Consider the following 18907-nt stretch of genomic DNA (forward strand, 5'->3'; position numbering starts at 1 on the left):
TTCCTGAGGTCCGAGAGCGGTCGCTAATCACTGCAAATTGTTTCGCATATCGGCGTTTAGTTAAGGAATGAAATCACTTCCGTGGAAGAATGAGGACCGGAGGTCCATAGGACGCAATGCTTTTAAAACCGATTTCCGGCGCAGATAAGTCAAATTGATTTTCTCGTTTCCATGGAAACTGTGCACTGTTTAACAGAGTGGGCGAGTAAGTCAGCGAGACTAATACAAGATGGTCATCACTGGCGGCATTCGGTCGCGTTTCGTAATCGGCGCCGAAACCGCGCTTGGTGCAAGACACAGTTTAGGACCCACTTTTATGTATTGCAAAACTCGTAACAAGTGTTATCGGAAGGAAGGAAACTCTGGGGTCCTCTGGTGATTTCGTTGGTGTGAAACCGACTGCTCGTCAAGCGAAATGACCGCACTTGATTCTCAGCCCCTCACCCTCATTGAATATCGTCCATGAAAACTGAAGGATAAAAAAACCCACCAATTTGCCGCTACTGCATATTAGTATAGTGTCATGAAGCAGTGTCAAGTAGTACTGGGAGAAACAAATGGACTCTAACTGTACGATCTTCAAAACACAACGACACTATTTAAGGTTGATCGTACGTCAAAGTATCTGGCTGTAACGGAAAACGGGGCAATCAGTAAGGTTCACACAAAATTAGCTTTTGGTGAAACTGAAAAGCGTGGACACACTGCTATCCGCGACTCCCACGGTTTCTTCCACGCGGGTTTTGCGATGTTTGCTCAGTCACAAGTATATCTCTAAGAGATCTTTCTTTTTTTGTGAGATATTAAAGGAATGCCGTGAATATTTCATTCAACCGTTGATGGGTCAGTAGTAAATGTCAAATTTCTATTAACACTGACGGTTTAGGGATATTGAGAAATTAAGCAAGATCCCGTTTATGCACTATTGTCGATTAATTATGCATCGGTTCTTTTCTGATAAGGGGTACGTGTTTTAAGGTGGCTCTCTCAGTAAATTTTATGAAATACGCGAAAGTTAAACCAAAGGTTGAAAAAGCCAACTGGTAAAGGATCTTAAAGTGACCTGGCAGTCTCTATACCTGTATAGCCTATCGAATTAATTCCTACTCAAAATAATTCTTGTAAGAGGGCCCTTTACCCAGACGATTTTCTGAACAGGGCTAGTGGTCGCCCGTATACCGTTATATGTATATTACTAGTTTAATTTGTAGGTTTTTGTAGTTAGTTTGAGGAAGGTCTCAGAAGCAGCTGTGATCCTCCACTAGTCACGACCACAATGTGCAAACTGAGAAAGAAATTCTTTTTCAGTTGTTCAATGTCCGTTTATGTAGGATGTAGAGGGCGATGTTTCCGTGGAAGGCTGATTTGATGATCTCAAACCTTCGTTAAAATCTTCAGTCCTTCTTCTTAATCCGAGATCAAACAGAGAAGAGTAAATTCTAAAGGCTTTGTGTGATAAGAGGCACAGTATGGAAGCGTAGAAGGTTCAATCTTTGAACTTAAATTATAACTTCATTCAAAATATTCTACAAAGTTACAAAGTACACGTGCGACTACGTGTTCGTCCGTAACAAATGACGTGGATTGAAGGTACTTCATTACTTTAGTGATGATAATATTATTACCGCACTAAACTGTTCGATCGCTGCCACCCTGTGGGATGCCCGGGGGCCGCGGACTCCCACATTAAGAGGATGGGGTGCTCGTAGGACCTTTTAAGGGGGGGGGGGTTGGGGTAAAAAAGCGCTTTTGGTACGTTTTAGGATGTTCAACCTCAAAAAGTCCACAGCGAGAGCTTTTGCGGTACTTTTTAGGTTCCAGGTATTGAGCCGGAAAAATATGACAAGAGACAATTTGTTGTTTTAGAAGTGGAAGCTCTTAGGGGTGAAAACAATTTCAGACCACGCCGACAAAACAGCATCTTAGTACATCTAAGGGGCTTTTTACAAAACTTCCAACGAGCACCCCTGTACTTTTTATACGGAAGTCCCCTGCCATTGTCCCCTAATGACAATTACGATACAATATGATACGACATCTTTTATTTATACACGGTATTTCCATCAGTCTTAACTGTTAGGCTTTGAATTTAAGCTTATGTTCCCGCTTCCATGTAAATACAAGTTAAAAACACTCATTAAATATGGTGAGCTTATTTATTTTTCTATTTATGTTTGAGCCAGATCATGTGATGGAACCAACCGCTTCTCATCTAAACAGATAAACCGTATGAATATTGCCTCCTAATCGTGTTTTTAAGATGTTAAACCAGTCACCTTGACGGCTGTTTGTGATAATTGTCTGTTTTCAGCCAATAGCTATCTATGAAACAACTAACTAAACTTTGCGCAAAGCAAAATAACTTAAGTAATGACTGAGATCTTCTAAGACGACAGGAGCTGATTGCTGGTTCTGACTGAAGTCCTCAGATCATTCTCGTTAGTGAACATAAGATTCATTATGTGGTAACAACAACAACAAACAACAACAAGCTTTATTACCAAATAAAAAAAAGTTAAACTTTACAATATAATATATTAATACAAAAAAGAGGTAATGTTTACTCAGAATAACTAAAAAGCTAATCGAGCTGAGTAAAACTAAGTAATGTTCAAGTACAGGAGGTAGGTTGGCACTAAAGCTTGATGAAAGCAACTAATTAGTCAATAAAAAGAGACGAAAAGAAGAAATAAATAAATAAATAAATGGAGAGATAAAATAAATAAATAAATAAATAAATAAATAGATAAACAAATACCAGTTGAAAACTCATGAACAGTAAGACTGTAAGATGTTTAGCTTGACTTTGCTTTTAAGCGTTTTAAGGGGGAGGTGTTTCTCTGGTATGTTTACTAGTTGTAGGGTGTTGAAAACAAGTTGGTATAGTTAAGATCAGTTAAATTCAGCAAACATGCATGTTTCTCTGATCGCTCGTAGATTACCATCAATTTATAAAGCTCACCGGATGAAAAGATCTTGAAGGTCATCAAAAGAACAGAACAATTTGTCGGTTAAATATCTTAATTAAAACATATGTCCCCATGACAATGAAAAAGCAAATCTCTCCATACTCATAAAAACATGCCGAACGTATCAGTTTTCTGTTTGTAAGACTTGTATTGCCACACCAATGTCTTTCCCTGAACGAATACATCTCGCCCAGTTAATCTCGCTTTTTGCAATAAAAAAATATAATCCATGCGAGAACCTTAATTATATTACCGACAAGTACACGTTTTGTGCGGCAAAGGAAAAATCTCAAAAATGCTGTCTCCCTCTAAAGAAGATTGATTTGTTTCTCACGCCATATACGGGTCACTTTACTTAACCACGTTCAACTTTCTCACGGTAAACCGCTTAATTCTTAGCTAGACTGGCTCTGGTGTGGTAATTTGTCGGCATAACACAGCCACATGCTGCACACTTATGTCATGCACCTCTCTTGGTGGTCGGGACACCCAGGTCAACTCTCGCCAGTAACAGCTGCCTGAATTAACCGTTTACTTTTCAGTTAATCCTTCGAAAGTTCAACTGCGATAAGCTTTCGTTTGGTTTGGTTGATTAACTTTACGTTCCCCTGCTTGTTGAAGTTTCCCAATATTTCGTCAATGTTTAATTTTATCAACTGAAAGAACCAAGGAGCTCATAACACCTTTCACTTGTGACAAGGACTCGGCAGTTTACATCGATGGTAAGTTCGCAGGTAATAAAGATTTCTGCTAATTTTTTTTGTATTATGGGTTGTAACTTAAAGAATGCCAGCAATGGAAAGAGCATATCAAAAATACCAAAATGACCAAGTGTGAGCTCCCTGGCATGAAAGAGTAAGTTTATACGACAGTTAAAATTTTCGGAAAATTTAGAGGATTTCTATCGAAAATATTGCTGGAGAGCAAGGTCTTGCTCTCCAGCAACTTTTTCCACACAAATCTTCTTAATTTTTTAAAAATTCAAACCGTCATAAAATCTCATACTTCAATGCCAGGGGCTTCAAACTTGGCCATTTTGATATTTTCCATTTCTGGCATTCTATAAGTTATGGCCTATAATTTTATGAAAAGTAGGTCACGTGATGGCGTAGCTGCAAAGGGCCTATTCTGAGATGTTTAGATAATGCTTTAGTAACTGAGCTGGGTTGAAAATGCATCGATCGAAATCAACAGCGGTTGAGAATAGGCTGGACAGGAGTCTGACATGACGATAGTCACTGGCCCCAGGTTGTCGTCTACTTCCCGAAAGGCGAGGGAACTTGGTGGGGTAAAATTCCTGGTGTATCCGAGAAAGTTTCTTGGATATGGACCGCTGATAGGGGAAACGCCATGAAGTGTATTGCAGGCGCAGAATGTCGGATATCTCATAGTCCACAATATAGTAAAGGGTACCACATGAATGTATATTTACTGCACGAAAGCGGAGTACACTTGTAAATACTTAAAGGTTAGAACCATTTTCAACAGTATAGATTAAAAAGTATCCAGTGACAGTGTGTACTGGAACCAACAAAACAAATCCCGAAAACTCGGCCAAAATGGCGCGGTGTAAAGTAGCCACAACAATGGGTCTGGCAACTTGTACACGCGGGCGGAACGCCTCACAACTGAGGGAGAAGTAAAACCTGATCAAGGAATATTTTTGGAATGCAGCAGGGGCTGGAGGGACTCATTTCTACGAGAGCGTCCTTATTAACAGCAATTTCGAAATATATTCTTGAAATATTCCTTGAATTAAATAGATTACGTAACAACCGTATTTTTTGCCAACGTATGCGATCTTGGCTCAAAAAAGACTGTTTTGCAGGGAAGAGGTTATGATCAGATCATAATCTCTTGTTGCAGTCTATCAGTTAGACTAAGCGCAGAACATGCCTTTTTTGTCACAGACTAATCGGTTTTGACTCGTTTCTAGGTGTCGTTTTGTTTGTAGATGTGTTTACTTGGATGAGTACGTGCTCGAAAAGACCAGAGACACGACTGTCGGCAGTCTTCAGAGGACATTGAAAGACTTAAAAAACATCACAAAGATAAGATTAGCGTCATTTCAATCAACCTAATCCTTTAAAGCGCGTCTGTTGTGTTGTTACAACGGATTAATAGTTTCGATAACGATACTTTATGCAACCCTTCACAGCAAACATTTAAAGAAACAATTGAAAACACGCTGTTGTGTTTTCTCGCCGTTTTCTAGTCTAGTGCGTTTTGCTCTGGGTAGCTGAAGAGGGAAGTGTCATATATAATCATTAACCAAGGGAAAAAGTTCTTAGCCAAAATAACTATTTCTAGCCTCAGTTGAAAACATTCTTTGCAGCCTTTGTTTACAATACGGCTTAATATGAAAATCTTCTCTTAGAATCACTGGAGTCAGTGTATAAATAGCTGGCGTGCCTAAAACAAGTGGCTCTTAGAAGGCTTGTTCTAGATGTATTGCAATGGAAAGTTCGTAAAGAGGATATGTTTACTTAGATAAGGTTCTTTCCACACATTCTAGAACTTTAATATTCTAGGACATCTCGTCCAGAAGGACATTTTCTTCGGAATTCATTTTAGTTTAAAGTGGTTCTAAAAGGTTCTTCAATACTTCGTCCTCTGAATTTTGTTGAAACTCTAGATCTATATCTTTTAAAACCTTCAAAACAACTAGGCTGTCTAAAATAGTTCGGCTAAATGATGTCTTAACTTCAGGTTGGAAGAAAGGAGTATAATTTAATAGCAGTTTTCAAATATATTGCGTTTTCATAGCTCGCAGGTGTACCAGTGAAGATAGAATTTTGACGATTTTCTTAAACATAGAAATGCCAACAGTAAGCAGTTTGGTGAGAGTCCAATAGCCACGATAATCACCTTTTTCATTTGTTTTATCGTGCAACACCGCGAGAACTACCTGAAGTCGTAAGTAGTTTAAGCAGAATAACTGACTGGTCTATGACGGATTAACAAAGAACAATAATAAGTTCATTAATAGCCGAAAGCAGTTCAGGATTAGTAGAAAGAACGATTAGATCATTTGTATATAGCCTAGCATAAATACAATAGGATTGCCACAAGTTGACTTTGACTTAAGTCAACAGGCCAGGGAAGAATTATTGGAAAGGACTTTTAGAAAGTCTAAAATACAAGTGCGATTTTGTAAATTGTTCTTTTCGATTGCGCCTCCGACGGCGGGTCACCGGATACCACTTTCCCGTCTTCGGTTGCATCCTTGGATTTTTAAAACTCTGCTGTTGGGCCCAAGTTTTTTCTGTTCCATTGGTGAAAGAGATCTCCGAAGAAATTATCTGCTGTCACACCTGCAACCAGAGAGTCCCCCACCCCTCCCCCGCCTCAGGTTCTTGGAAAAGTGCTTGCCCAGGCCAAAAATCTATCATCATGCACGTACCAATATGAAAATAATCTTGGGGTTAAAGAGTGAAGGATTTTTTTTAACAGTTTGCTCTGGATTAGATTCTTATAAGACGACATAACATAAAGTTTGCTCAAGACATCAAAAGAAACAAAAATGAAATTATTCTGGTTTTAGATTTTGCTGCCTTTCTTTTCATTTAGTCGCTTTTGTTGTACATTTTTAAGTCTTTGCAATTAAATCTTTTGTATAAAACTCTACGTAGCTGAGTCAAATGTGACCTGTGACTTTTGAATATTCTGGAACGTCATTACCCATTATTTTTTGCATTTACGCGCCAGATGAGTCACCAAATCTGTTATTTTGAGCCATCTTTTCCGACCGCACTTTAGCCAAAACGTTTGAAGCTAAGCGACACCTGCAGCACGTATAAGGTTTTTCCCCGTTATAACGTCTGGCAACCGAGGTTTGGTGAACCGATCAGGAGGCTAAAATACATTATCTGAGAATAAGAGTTTTTAATAAATACGACATTTCTTTCTATGGCTACTGAGATAAATGAATTTATTGTCAGTATTTAATATTTATATCAACCGGCGAAAAATTGTCCGAACTGAATTGAATTGTCAGCCTTGGGTATTGACTCTTAGCGTACTCGTGGAATGTCGGCAACCTCTCGGCTTCTCTTACAAGAAAAGGTGCCCTCACAGAACAGAAACTTCTTCTCGGCGAAGATCAAGATCAGAATGAACACTTATAAAGAGAAAATTCAAGGAGGATTAGCTCGTTCTTTATTAACCACACAAATAAATTTCAGCAGTAACTCTTACTGTGGATTGAACTGCTTTATTGTTTTAACAAACTCTTGGATTGTAATCGTCAGTAGCATTCACAATTTTGACCCAGAAACTCAGCTCGCGTTGCTTTATGATGAACAGATTGAAACCATCTATCAACTGTCAAACCATCACGAGCTAGAAAACCATGTCCACGCAAAGACTTGCGCAGTTCACTATATGTGGAATCACGCATGCGCACAAGTCTCATTTGCCTTATTTCTCTCAATCGAAGAAACAGAGTCGAAACCATTTACTTTCCAAATTTTTGCTATGGTTCCAAAATTAACTGGCCAAAATATAACAACAGGAGCAATATAGAAAAATTTCTCAGGTCATAAATTACAACAGCATTTATACAGAAAAACTTAGACCGAAGGTAGTTATGTAACAAGTACAAGCATAGATTGTTCAAATAAAAGGGAAACTCTGGATCTCTGGAGTCAGCCTTTTTCCTTAAATTATGTTATAGAATTATCAAAAGATGATATCTTGAGATAGTTCAACCAACCTGACTGCTCCATTTGTGAAACTTAGTGTACAAGTAGAATTCTACTACAACTCGATAAAACACGGAAAATGTTTTTTATTTCGTTAATATCAATCAAATGCTCTTCGCACTGCTTTTAATTATTTGTTGCAGTTGAATACTGATTATAAAGCACAAGCAGTTTTCATCGCACATCAAGGTTGTGAACTCGATCTTTCATAGTCGTATGGTAACACATATTCCACTAAATATACTGCTATGAATTACAAATAACTGAAGGTATATATAAGTATTTCCCTAACATATATAGAAGTATTTCTCTCACATACAATGACTATTTGGGTATACTTATTTTTTGTCGTAGTCTTTCTCCACATGGGGGACATCATGTCTGTTTTTCCAGTTCCTGTTGAAATGGTAACTATGGCTAACACTATGATAGAAATGTCAAATATACAAGGTATTCATCTTGTGTTTTAGTCAGTCAAAGAAACCAACAAATGAATAGCTAATCTAGAAAATGAAAACCTCCTTACTTCAACTGCGGTTTATGTCTTAAGACGGACAATAATAAGGTTATTTTCTTTACTAAAAAAGGTGAACGTTTCATAAGTCAGCCCATAAACTGTTCAGTCTTCTTAGCTTATCTACAGGATTCAAGGTGGTTTGCAACAGTTTCCAGCATTTTCAGCACTTCTACTTTGTTGGATCAATACTACAATTCTTTTTCAACAATTAAGGTAGGCAGGTAGGTAGGCATGTAGGTAGGTAGGTAGGTAGGTAGGTAGGTAGGTAGGTAGGTAAAGCCACGTGGCTCATCAGGCCGGAGCTTATCTCCTGTTTCAGTAGCATGAAGCGACTAGGAGTATTTCTACTCCCCCCTGGATGGGATGCTAGTCCATTGCAGGGTTTCCACCAGCAATAAAATTCGCCGGTACTCATTTATACACCTGGGTGGAGAGAGGCACTGTGAGAGTAAAGTGTTTTCATCAAGAACACAACACAATGCCCCCGGCTAGGGTTCGAACCCGGACCGCTCGATCCGGAGACAAGCGCACTAACCATGAGGCCACCGCGACTCCCACAACAACAATGGCAGCAAATAACGCCCACAAATTTGTTTTTAAATTGTTTGGCCAATCCTCTTGTAACCTGATGTGTCTATGGTAAGCAGTGTTGTATTCAAGTTTAGTGTTTCAAAATTTTAAATTTATGTTCTGGAGAGATCTTAGATTTTGTAGCGATTTTAATGATCAAATCTTTCCAGTTTGTTGAATTTTCATATTCTTTTTGGATTTTTCTATATCAGTTTTTTAGTTGTTCTTGCATTTCTGAAAAAAAGTATTGAAATCTAACATTTTTTAAAATCTAACAATTTACCTATTTCTTTAGTGTAGAAATAAAGAAGTAAAAAAGAATTGAAATCTAACATGGCGGATCCAAGATGTCGGATATTTTTAAAGATGACATCATTAAGGTGTATGAGAAGGTAGTGGATATTGACTTCATATCATCAGTTCCTTCTTACTGCACTAATATGTAACCAATAGCTCTGATGTGTTTGTCGCCATTATCTGGTAACCATAAAGCCTCGTTTCCACAGGTGTTGGAGTCATCACGATACTCTCCTGTACCAAACCCGATTCTGGAGTTACAACTGGAGCAGTGATTCTGCTGGTCACTAATGATACCTATTCTTTCTTTGGAGTAAATTTCGGCAGGCACAGCATTGAACCCCTCCTTGCCACAGTTGAGCTGCAATGAGGCCTGAGAACCAATCAGCGTCTTCCACGTGTTATTACTTTTTATTTCATATTTGGTCTACAGTACACTTATTCTCTAAAAATGGAAGTTTTTATGCGAACGATTCTTTGATAGGACGTCATCATACAAAGTTCTCATCACTGGACTAAGATATAACCCATGGCTTTGATGTGTTTGCCTCCATTATCTGAACTCGGGTGATCTACAGCCTCGTTTCCACACGTGTTGGAGTCATCATGATATCCTCCTGTACCAAACCCGATTCTCGAGTCAGGGGTGTTGCACACGTCTCCATTGTTACCTAGGAAGCCGATTCTTGCTTTAGAATAGCCCTGAACGCTACCTGCAGCATTGAATCCTTCCTTGTTACAGTCGTTCTGTAAGGAGGCTTGTGAACCAATCAGTGACCTCCACATGTTACGACCCAGTGAGGTGGCGCGGTATTGCCCGTCAGCGATCAATGAGTACAGAGAGATGGCCTTCTTGTTGATGACAATGAACTTGATCTGATTGCCGATCTTCATACCAAGACAGATCTTGGAGAAGGATGTGTTCCAGTAGGTCGGTAACTTGGTCTCTTGTGAGTCAAACCCAGTCTCCCCTCCAGGAAGGTTGTATTCAGTTTTATTACTCCAGTACCCCGAGTCGTAATGAAATGTACTCTGAGCAGAAAAAGTATAGATGTTTTGTTCATTTTAAAATATAAAATGCCTCTCGTATATAAAGAATGATGCTCATTTAATCATCTAACTTTGGAATTCTTACAGAGTACTGTTTTGATGACTTCGTAAACATAACATTTTGTTGTAAACAATTTTCTTGTCTAGACGAATCCGCAAAACCAAAGGATTGCGAGAAACGTCAAACATTATGTTGAGAATCTCGACTAACTGAGCTGAGTTACTCCTGCTAAATCCCATCAAGAATAGTGAGTTCATTGCATTCCACCTGTAAGCAGCCATTTTACTTTTGCAGATCATGATTCTTGGCGTGTACGAGTAGAGAGGTGAATGTGATACCTTGTTGCCGTCAATCTTCATGACCAGCGTCCATCCTCCATCTCCACATCCAAAATCTCCCATGTGACAGAGAACAGAAATTGGTTTTGAGTCTATGTGGAGCGTGACCAGCTGACTCACGCTGGACCTGTTGGATGTGAATAATAACAACAGCTATTGAATTGAAGAAACCTGAGATTGAGTTTCAACACTGCTTACTTCTTAATATAATATTTAGAGCTTAAATAGATAGTTTGCTTGTTTTGCCTGAGAACTCGTCTAAATATGACGGCGGCAGTACAAATTTAAAGTTCATTTATCTGAACTTGAAGTTGATAAAGGGAGCGAGTTAGTTACGCTGATGTTTAAATCGTTAGTCCTTCCGTAGCTAACAGAGGGGAATGGTTATGAAAAACGACAAAATTCTTTGTTGTATGTTTTTGTTCACTTTTTTGGCTTTGACCGTGCACAAGACACAATAGTTGTTTACTCTGTACCGAGGAACTAACCAACAGAAACGTATTGGTTACGTAATTCATACATAGAGCACGAGCGCAAAACAAAAGATTGGGCACGGTCGAGGACCTTCCAACATAAATCTTGGCATATTTGTTTTTTCCTTTGATGTTTGCTGCGCTTCATAACCAGTCCTCTCTATTAACTATGGTCCTTCGTCTCAAAAAAAAACGTACTATTATCATATGGCTGTGTCTCCCAAGGACTGGAAACTATCAAATTCACGCGGTGCGAATATGATTGGCTTAAATCGATAGTGACCGCAGTCTAGATTTTCCCTTCTAGACCGGTATCTAGATCAATCTATCTTTTGCTTTCGTCCTGAGAAAGTTGCAAACAATAAATACAAAATCATTTGCTTGATAGGTGGCCACATTTTGTGAAATCTGGTTTGTTTTTAGGGCTGTTTTCAAAGTTTACCTCAACGCTCTAATTAGGAACAGTTAACAGTTAGGTTTAAAACGTAGTGCTTAACAACCACTTTCAATTTCCATCGTCGTTACTTGACTAGAAAATTACCTAATCGTGATTGGCTGAGAGCAGGCCAATTTATCGAAAACTTTTAATTTGCCCCGCAGGAGTGCAAATCCCTGAAACGCGCGCGAGTTAGAAATTTTCTTAGTCAGATAATAAATAAGTAATCGTATGATTCACTCTAGCTACTCGTGACATATTTCAAAATTCTTACAAACTGCATTCGCCTAAAGGCTCGCACAATTTTGAGAGAATTTCCAATATCACTTGTAGTGTAAATGCTTAACTGAACACGCATTCATACGATTACCTAGAATGGAAATAAGGAAAATAAGAACTAAAATAAGGATTCTTAACTAATGGTAATCATGAGAACTTCTTTAAAATGTCTAACATTTGAAATTATTGACTTACTTGTGTACGTTGTACAGTTCTTTGCATGACGTCACAGCTGCAAACAGAAAAAATATTTAATTTTTAGAACCACTGATGGTTAATAGTTGGTTTCCATATCAGGCAAATGATTGCTACGATCACTGAATAACGTTCAGCTGATCATTGCGCGGACCATATGGAAACAATTCTCTGACAAACGTAGCGATCGTTGGTTGATCCAGGTCCTCTCAGACAGTATTTTTATTCTGCAGCGATTGAAGCGGTCATATGCACACTGGTAGTCGGATGTAGTCGTTCAACCAATTCTGGAGCAATGTCAACATTCGTAGCTACCGTATGGAGATGACCACGTTAAAACAGTTCAAATGAAACAAATCTAATTGAATAAAGTTTGCAGTCTACCTTTCTCACAATATTCACCAATGAATCCTTTGTCACAATGGCATTCAAAACTGTCATACTTGTAACTCGTCACACAGGTACCTCCATTTTGACACGGCATGGAAGAACAGGGCGACTGAAATAAGAAGAAATGATTCATGGTTATAAACGAAACTTGGTTTGATGATTTGGAGTAAAGTAGCAATATCAGTGTGGTAAAGAAACGTATGTATCAGAAACCAGGCCCTACCTTAGTGAAAAAGTGATGCGAAGTCATGTTTTCATTGTACTCTCTGAAGTTTCTGTACCTATCAGAAGACAGCAGATCGCACCAAAGTTTTCCATCTTCTCCTTTGGAGGCAGCCAAGTTAAAAGAAAGGCACGAGGGACTGCTGAGGCATTCAAAGATGCAATCAAAGATGTCGTACACGGTGAATGTTCCAACTCGAGTCACATTCAGATAATGGAACTCGTCCTTTGAGAACTGACGCTGTTTAAAAGTCTGACTGAAAGAAGAGTCATCTGGTTGAAAAGCATTTGTTCCTGGGGAAAGAACAATAATATATGTGCATTGTTAAGAGCAAACAAGTGAATAGAGCTCACATCTCGTTCGTTGTTTTACCCGGCCCTAAAAGAGCGCTATTAGAAAACTATCATAACCGCAGATTACCTGAGTAATTCGTCTACAAAAAATTAACATTGAGGACAAATTTGTTACAAGTTTGAGCGGATTAAAGCTTTCAAGTATATAAAAAGCATCTTGCTGTTGAATTTTAAAACATTCACGACAGTGCCAAAATAGAAATCATTTAGGTTTTAATGACAAATTAGTAAACTTAATTATTTTAATAGCAGATAACTGGCTGAAGAAAAGTCGACTCACGTGAAAAATATTAACTGCTATGGAATGCTCTGGTCAACATGTATTTATCTTGGAAAACAATATTTTAGTCGCTTGTGGATTTTTTCCCCAATTTTTAAAAGAATGTGTTTCCTACAAACAGTGCACATAAGTTTTGGCTATTATCAGGATTCATCCATGGTTCAGAGTTTTTAGGTTACAATATTACACTCACCTTCTCTTGTTTTGCAGTTGGCAAGTAAAAATGTAACAATGAAATGTTGTTGTAATTTGTGTTCTTTCTCAACTTAGCCGTATTAAGTCTGATGCGGTCTTAGCTTTAAAGTGCCGCCTGCCCAGCTGCCTGCCTACCTGTCGAAGCGCAGTTTCAAAACCCGAAACGCTAGCTGCTTTAAGGATTCTTCCTATCGTGCGCTTCGAAACATTTAGTTCAGATTTAATTCTGTAGCATTTTGCTTTCGTCCGAGTAAAAAGAAAAGTTACCTAAAAACTAAGGGAAGTCTTCAACTTGTAAGCAGATGTGGAGTAGTAACCCCACAAGAAAAGTAAACTGAAGACACTTCGGCAGATGGAAGGTAGCAGAATCTTTATGAATGTAGTTTTAACGTAGCATGAAGTCGTTAATTTGTTTCACGAATAACCTTGTTAGCTGAGTCATTTTGTACCCCGCGAATCCAACAGAGCTTGTCGGCAGGCGAGTCACCCTGCCTCGAAGCATGCATGGCATGGTTCTGGCAAACGTAAATCCCGAATGTTTCGACGCGCGATGGTCTGTATTTAGTTTGCACTGAAAGTCGAGCGTTTGAACGGCGGAGAGTGGCCTCGTGATTGTTTAGTTTTAGGCAGAACAGTTTACTCTAGATCTCATGAAATACAACTGTCAATCATTCGTAAGCGAAACTGCAGCGATAGCAATGCTCATTCGATTTCAACTTTATGAAAGACCTTAACAGTCGCTTATACATCGGAAATCGTAATCAAGCGTCAACATTGCATGCTCCGAAAGACTCGGCTGACACAGCATGCAAAGTAAGATTGCTTTTCCTCTCTGAGGACGGTTTGTTAAGAGAAGAGGTTTAAGAAGAAATCAAACCTCCGAAAAAAGAATTCTTTCATTAATCATATCTTAATCAGTGGCGGATCTATAGAGGGGCCCGGTGGCCCGGCCCTCCCCTTATTTTGGGTATAAAAAGAAAAAACCACAGAACGAAGAAAAGCCGGCAGGGCAAACAAAACAACAACGCCTCCCCCCCTCTTTTAGCTCAAGGTATGGATTCGCCACAGTTCATGAATTGTGTAACACCTCAACTGTCTTTGAGCATTTGTTTTTAATTAAGCAACTAGCGAGAATCTAACCCGTGTATTTTTTTTGTAGACAAGATACTTTACTCTCACAGTAACGGTGGAGATCACTTCGTAGTAGAAAACATACAAAAGTCACACAGGTTGGTGACAGTCTTCTTTGAACCACAAAAAAACAGATTAATAATGCATCGCACTTTGACAAAAGGACTGATTAACTGCGTCTGCCGAAGGATTCTGAGAGACTTCACCGACTCAACAGACAAGTGTATAGCGTCGAAGTCTCGTCATAATTAAGACAAAGCAAAGCATGTTCTCTTGTAGAAAAGGTTAATATTCTTTGCCACATATATAACTTGACTTTAAAGGGTACTGAACACAACATCTGTCTTCAAACATAAGAGTTTTATTAAGCGACTAAAGATCTAGCATCTAAACTGAGGAACAATTGGCCCTTGTTATCAGAGAAGACAGAAAGAGAAAAACACAATAGATGGAAACAGTGGACATGATCAATAAGACGATTCATTTCGTAGGCTTTAAAATTTTAAGCCAATAGTTATAATTGAATATGATAATGTTTCGTTATTATTAATAATTTATACAAAGAACTGTCTAGTGTCACGGCTGGTTAGTTAAATAAAACAAAATGAGCGAGTTTTTATAAACAGGCCTTTGAAAATTCATTAAATATCAAGGGATGTACCGTTAATATAGAACCAATTTGGTAAAATGTGTTATTGATATTGAGGTGATGTTCATAAATTTCTGTTCGTCAGTTTGCCTAATCGGGTGTCAGTGAAGACAAATGCGCCGCCATGGCTTATTTCTAGCGTTATTCCTTGACCTGAAGTTAAAATTTGGTCAGAGTTGGTTTGTTATGTTATCGTAACTTTTATTCAACCCTGGAATAACATTCGAAATGAACATTCCTCTTGAATTTCTGTAGTCGTCCTGTGATGTGTTTTATGATTGTTTTCCCAAAATAATTCCATAATCGCATCCCTAACACGAGAAAAGTTCACGAATCGTAACTTTTCAATAAAAACCCGATGTGTTTGTAGTTTTCATTTGCAAAACAGTTCTGCGCCAATTTTTAACTCGTTGGTGAATGAATATTTTCCAGTTCCGTAGGTTTTACTTCGCCAATAATTATCATTTAGCTGATGATATTTCGATCATCATTAATAATTTAGACAAAGAGCTGTTTCTAGCGTTGTGGCTGGTTTGCTATATAAAACAAAATAAATGTCTTTATAAGCAAATGATAATTCATTAAATATCAAGAGGTACACTGTTATTTGACCAACTTTGGTAAAATGTGTTTTTAATATGCAGTGATGAAGTGCTTCAGAGGATGTAAATTTCTGTTCTTTAGTTTATCTCAATAGGCGTGAAGCAAAATGTACCGCCATAGCGTAATTCCAGCGTTATCCCTTGGTCAGACCTTAAAATCCTGCTGGGTCAGAGTCGCTTTTAAATGTTATCTGAACTTATAATCAACCCTGAAATCACGTACTATCACATTCGCACTCAACGTTCCTCTTGGAGTTCTGTAGTCTTCTAAAAAACCGTCTCACGATGTTTGTTGTGATGGTTTCTTCAAAGTAATTCCATAAACGCTCGCTCGGATACCCTTGTTCCAGGCCATCACTCTTTTTTTAAAGTGAGCTATTGCGAGTGTTTCGGAAGCTGTAAGTCTTCTTATTTTCCATGCGGGGAAGTTACATTTAGCAGGACGTTGTTTAATACGGCTGATGGGCATTTTTTTTCGCTTGTAAGTTTATAATTTTCGAGCCTGGCGAGTGAGAAAATGGAAGCTTATGTTATTATACAAAATTGTTAAACAATGCTATATCAGCGGTATAATAAAATGATTTTACGGTATTTTATTTTCGATGGAAATTAAAAAAAAATAAAGCGCTTTTCAGTTAATCCCAGCCTTGCAGTATATCGTTAGCTCGCTCAAATTAGCTTTCAATGGAAAGCGGAACTTTTTCTTATACAGGTGACTTCGATTGTTAACGTCGGTTTTCAAAGTTGTCTTAAAGCACCAGGTTCTTCCTACTCCTTTGAACGGCAGGGACGGTATTTACCAGATAAATCGCTATCCAGTGAGATAAGTGTTAACAAAACAACCCGCGCTATCTACCGCATAGTGAACTATCTGGTGGATAGCGTTATCCACCTTTCGAGCAACCCAGGCCAGGAGACTTACTTTGTAGCTTGCAAGGAAAGCTTGTTGGCAGGCGAGTCACCTATCCTCCAAATAAACGGAATATTGATCACGGTGGTATGGTTCTTTTAGACGTACATGTATGTACGTAACGTTTGGCTCGTGAAAGCTAATGGAGTGTTAAGAGAGGAATCGTTCGACCACACGACCAAGCTAAGGTTTTTTTAAATTAATAAGATTGCTACAATCTTTGTATTGCGCGGGAACTGAAAGGTGAGACTTTAAGCGAGAGTGGCCTCGCTCGTGATTGTTTCTTTAGGTTGTTTCTGCAGCGGTAGCAATACTTACTCACCTTTATAAAGATTTTAATAGTCGCTTACACATCGTAAATCGTAATCAAGCGCCAGCATTGCATGTTCCGAAAGAGTCGACGGACATGGCATGTAAAATATGATTGCTTTTTCTCTCTGAGGTTTTCGAAAGAGAAGAGGAAAAAGAAGAAAACAAACTTCTTCGAAAAGGGATTCTCTCTCAGTGAATTATGCTTAAAAGTATTGTCTGACATATGTTTGCTTTTTTTTTTTATACAGTTGAATGCTATGAAACAACTAGCAAGAATGTGGTCCGCGTTTTCTATTGTAAACAAGGCACTTTTAACACTTTTCTCTCACACTAACGGCGGAACACTTGTAGTACAAATCATACAAGATGTTTGGGTGTGTAGCAGGATTCTTTAAACTAGAAAAGGGGATTAAAAATGCTAACTAAAGCTCCTCTCAATTTACTTCATTTCCTTCAAGCTTTGAAACAGGACCGATTCAAGGCGCCCGCCAAGGGACAACTCCGAAAAAACTCAGTCCACGGAATCAACAGACAAGTGTATAGCATTGATAATTTCCCTCGTCGAAGCCTCGTCATAATTAAGACAAAATAGGACATTCTCTCGTGGAAAAGAGATTTATCCCTAACCATTTCTATATAACTTGTTTTTAAAGTGTGCCGGACACAACACCTGCCTAAAAGCATTAAGAGCTAAACATTATCAAGCAACTAAAGTTTTAGAATCTTACCTGAAGAACAATAGGTCCTTGCTATCAGAGGAGACAGCAAGAGGAAAACACAAAAAAAGGTAGACATGTTCGTTTCCTGATGAAAGTCGACAAATTGCTACAATGGACGGAACTGCGATAAGTTTGTGTTTTCCAGTTTCAAACAGATCAGTGTCAATTTTAACGTGTTTGAGAATAAGCTTCCGCTTACATAGGTTTTACTGAGCCAATAATCATCATTTAGCTGATAATGTTTCGATTATCACTGGTAATTTATATCTGTCTGTAGTGTTGTGGCTGGTTAGTCAAATGAGACAACATATGTCTTTATAAACAGGTGAAAACTCACTAATTAGATAGCATTGCATGTTCCCCAAGAGTCGACCGACATGGCGTGCAAACTGTAAGATTGCTTTTTGTCTCTGAGGTTTTGGAAAGAGAAGAGGAAAAAGAAGAAAACTAAGGAATTCTCTCTCAGTGAATTGTGCTTTAAAGTATTTTCTAACATACAGTTGAATGCTATCAAACAACTAGCAAGAATTAATGTGGCCCGCGCTTTCTATTGTAAACAAGATACTTTTGACACTTTTCTCTCACACTAACGGCAGAACACTTGTGGTACAAATCATAACAAGATGCATGCTTGGGTATGTAGCAGGATTCTTGAAACCAGACAAAGAAATTAAAAATGCTTGCTAAAGCTCCTCTTAATTAACTTCATTTCCTTCAAGCTTTGAAACAGGACGGATTAAAGGCGCCCGCCAAGGGACAACTCCGAAAAAACTCCACTGAATGAATACGGACAAGTGTATAGCATTGATAATTTCCTTCGTCGAAGCCTCGTCATAATTAAGACAAAATAGGACATTCTCTCGTGGAAAAGAGATTTATCCTTAACCATTTCTACATAACTTGTTTTTTTAAAACAAGTTATATGTGCTGGATACATCACCTGCCTAAAATCATTAAGAGCTAAACATTATCAAGCAACTAAAGTTTTAGAATCTTACCTAATGAACAATAGGTCCTTGCTATCAGAGAAGACAGTAAGAGGAAAACACAAAAATAGGTACACATGATCGTTTCTTGAGGAAACACGAGAAAAGTCGGCAAATTGCTGCGTTGGAAGGAACTGCGATAAGTTTGTGTTTTCCAATTTCAAACAGATCAGTGTCAATTTTAACGCGTTCGTGAATAAGCTTCCGCTTACGTAGGTTTTACTTAGCCAATTATCATTTAGCTGATGATGTTTCGATTATCATTGGTAATTTATATCTGTCTGTAGTGTTGTGGCTGGTTATTTGAATAAGGCAGCATATGTCTTTAT

General features: G+C 38.4%; 1 protein-coding gene across 1 annotated transcript; it reads right to left on the minus strand.

Annotated features, from left to right (window-relative positions):
- Positions 1 to 9442: 9442 nt before the first annotated feature.
- Positions 9443 to 18743, minus strand: LOC149110102 (uncharacterized). The gene is made up of 6 exons (XM_089292105.1): positions 18591 to 18743; positions 12442 to 12734; positions 12213 to 12327; positions 11829 to 11865; positions 10446 to 10572; positions 9443 to 10088 (listed from the first exon to the last, which is right to left on the minus strand). The coding sequence occupies exons 1-6, from the start codon at positions 18655 to 18657 to the stop codon at positions 9564 to 9566; spliced, it is 1164 nt and encodes a 387-aa protein (XP_089148231.1). The 5' UTR covers positions 18658 to 18743; the 3' UTR covers positions 9443 to 9563.
- Positions 18744 to 18907: the final 164 nt, after the last annotated feature.

This window comes from Orbicella faveolata, unplaced genomic scaffold, assembly GCF_042242905.1.
Source record: "Orbicella faveolata isolate gen_17 unplaced genomic scaffold, um_ofav_v1 contig_24, whole genome shotgun sequence".
Taxonomy (NCBI): domain Eukaryota; kingdom Metazoa; phylum Cnidaria; class Anthozoa; order Scleractinia; family Merulinidae; genus Orbicella; species Orbicella faveolata.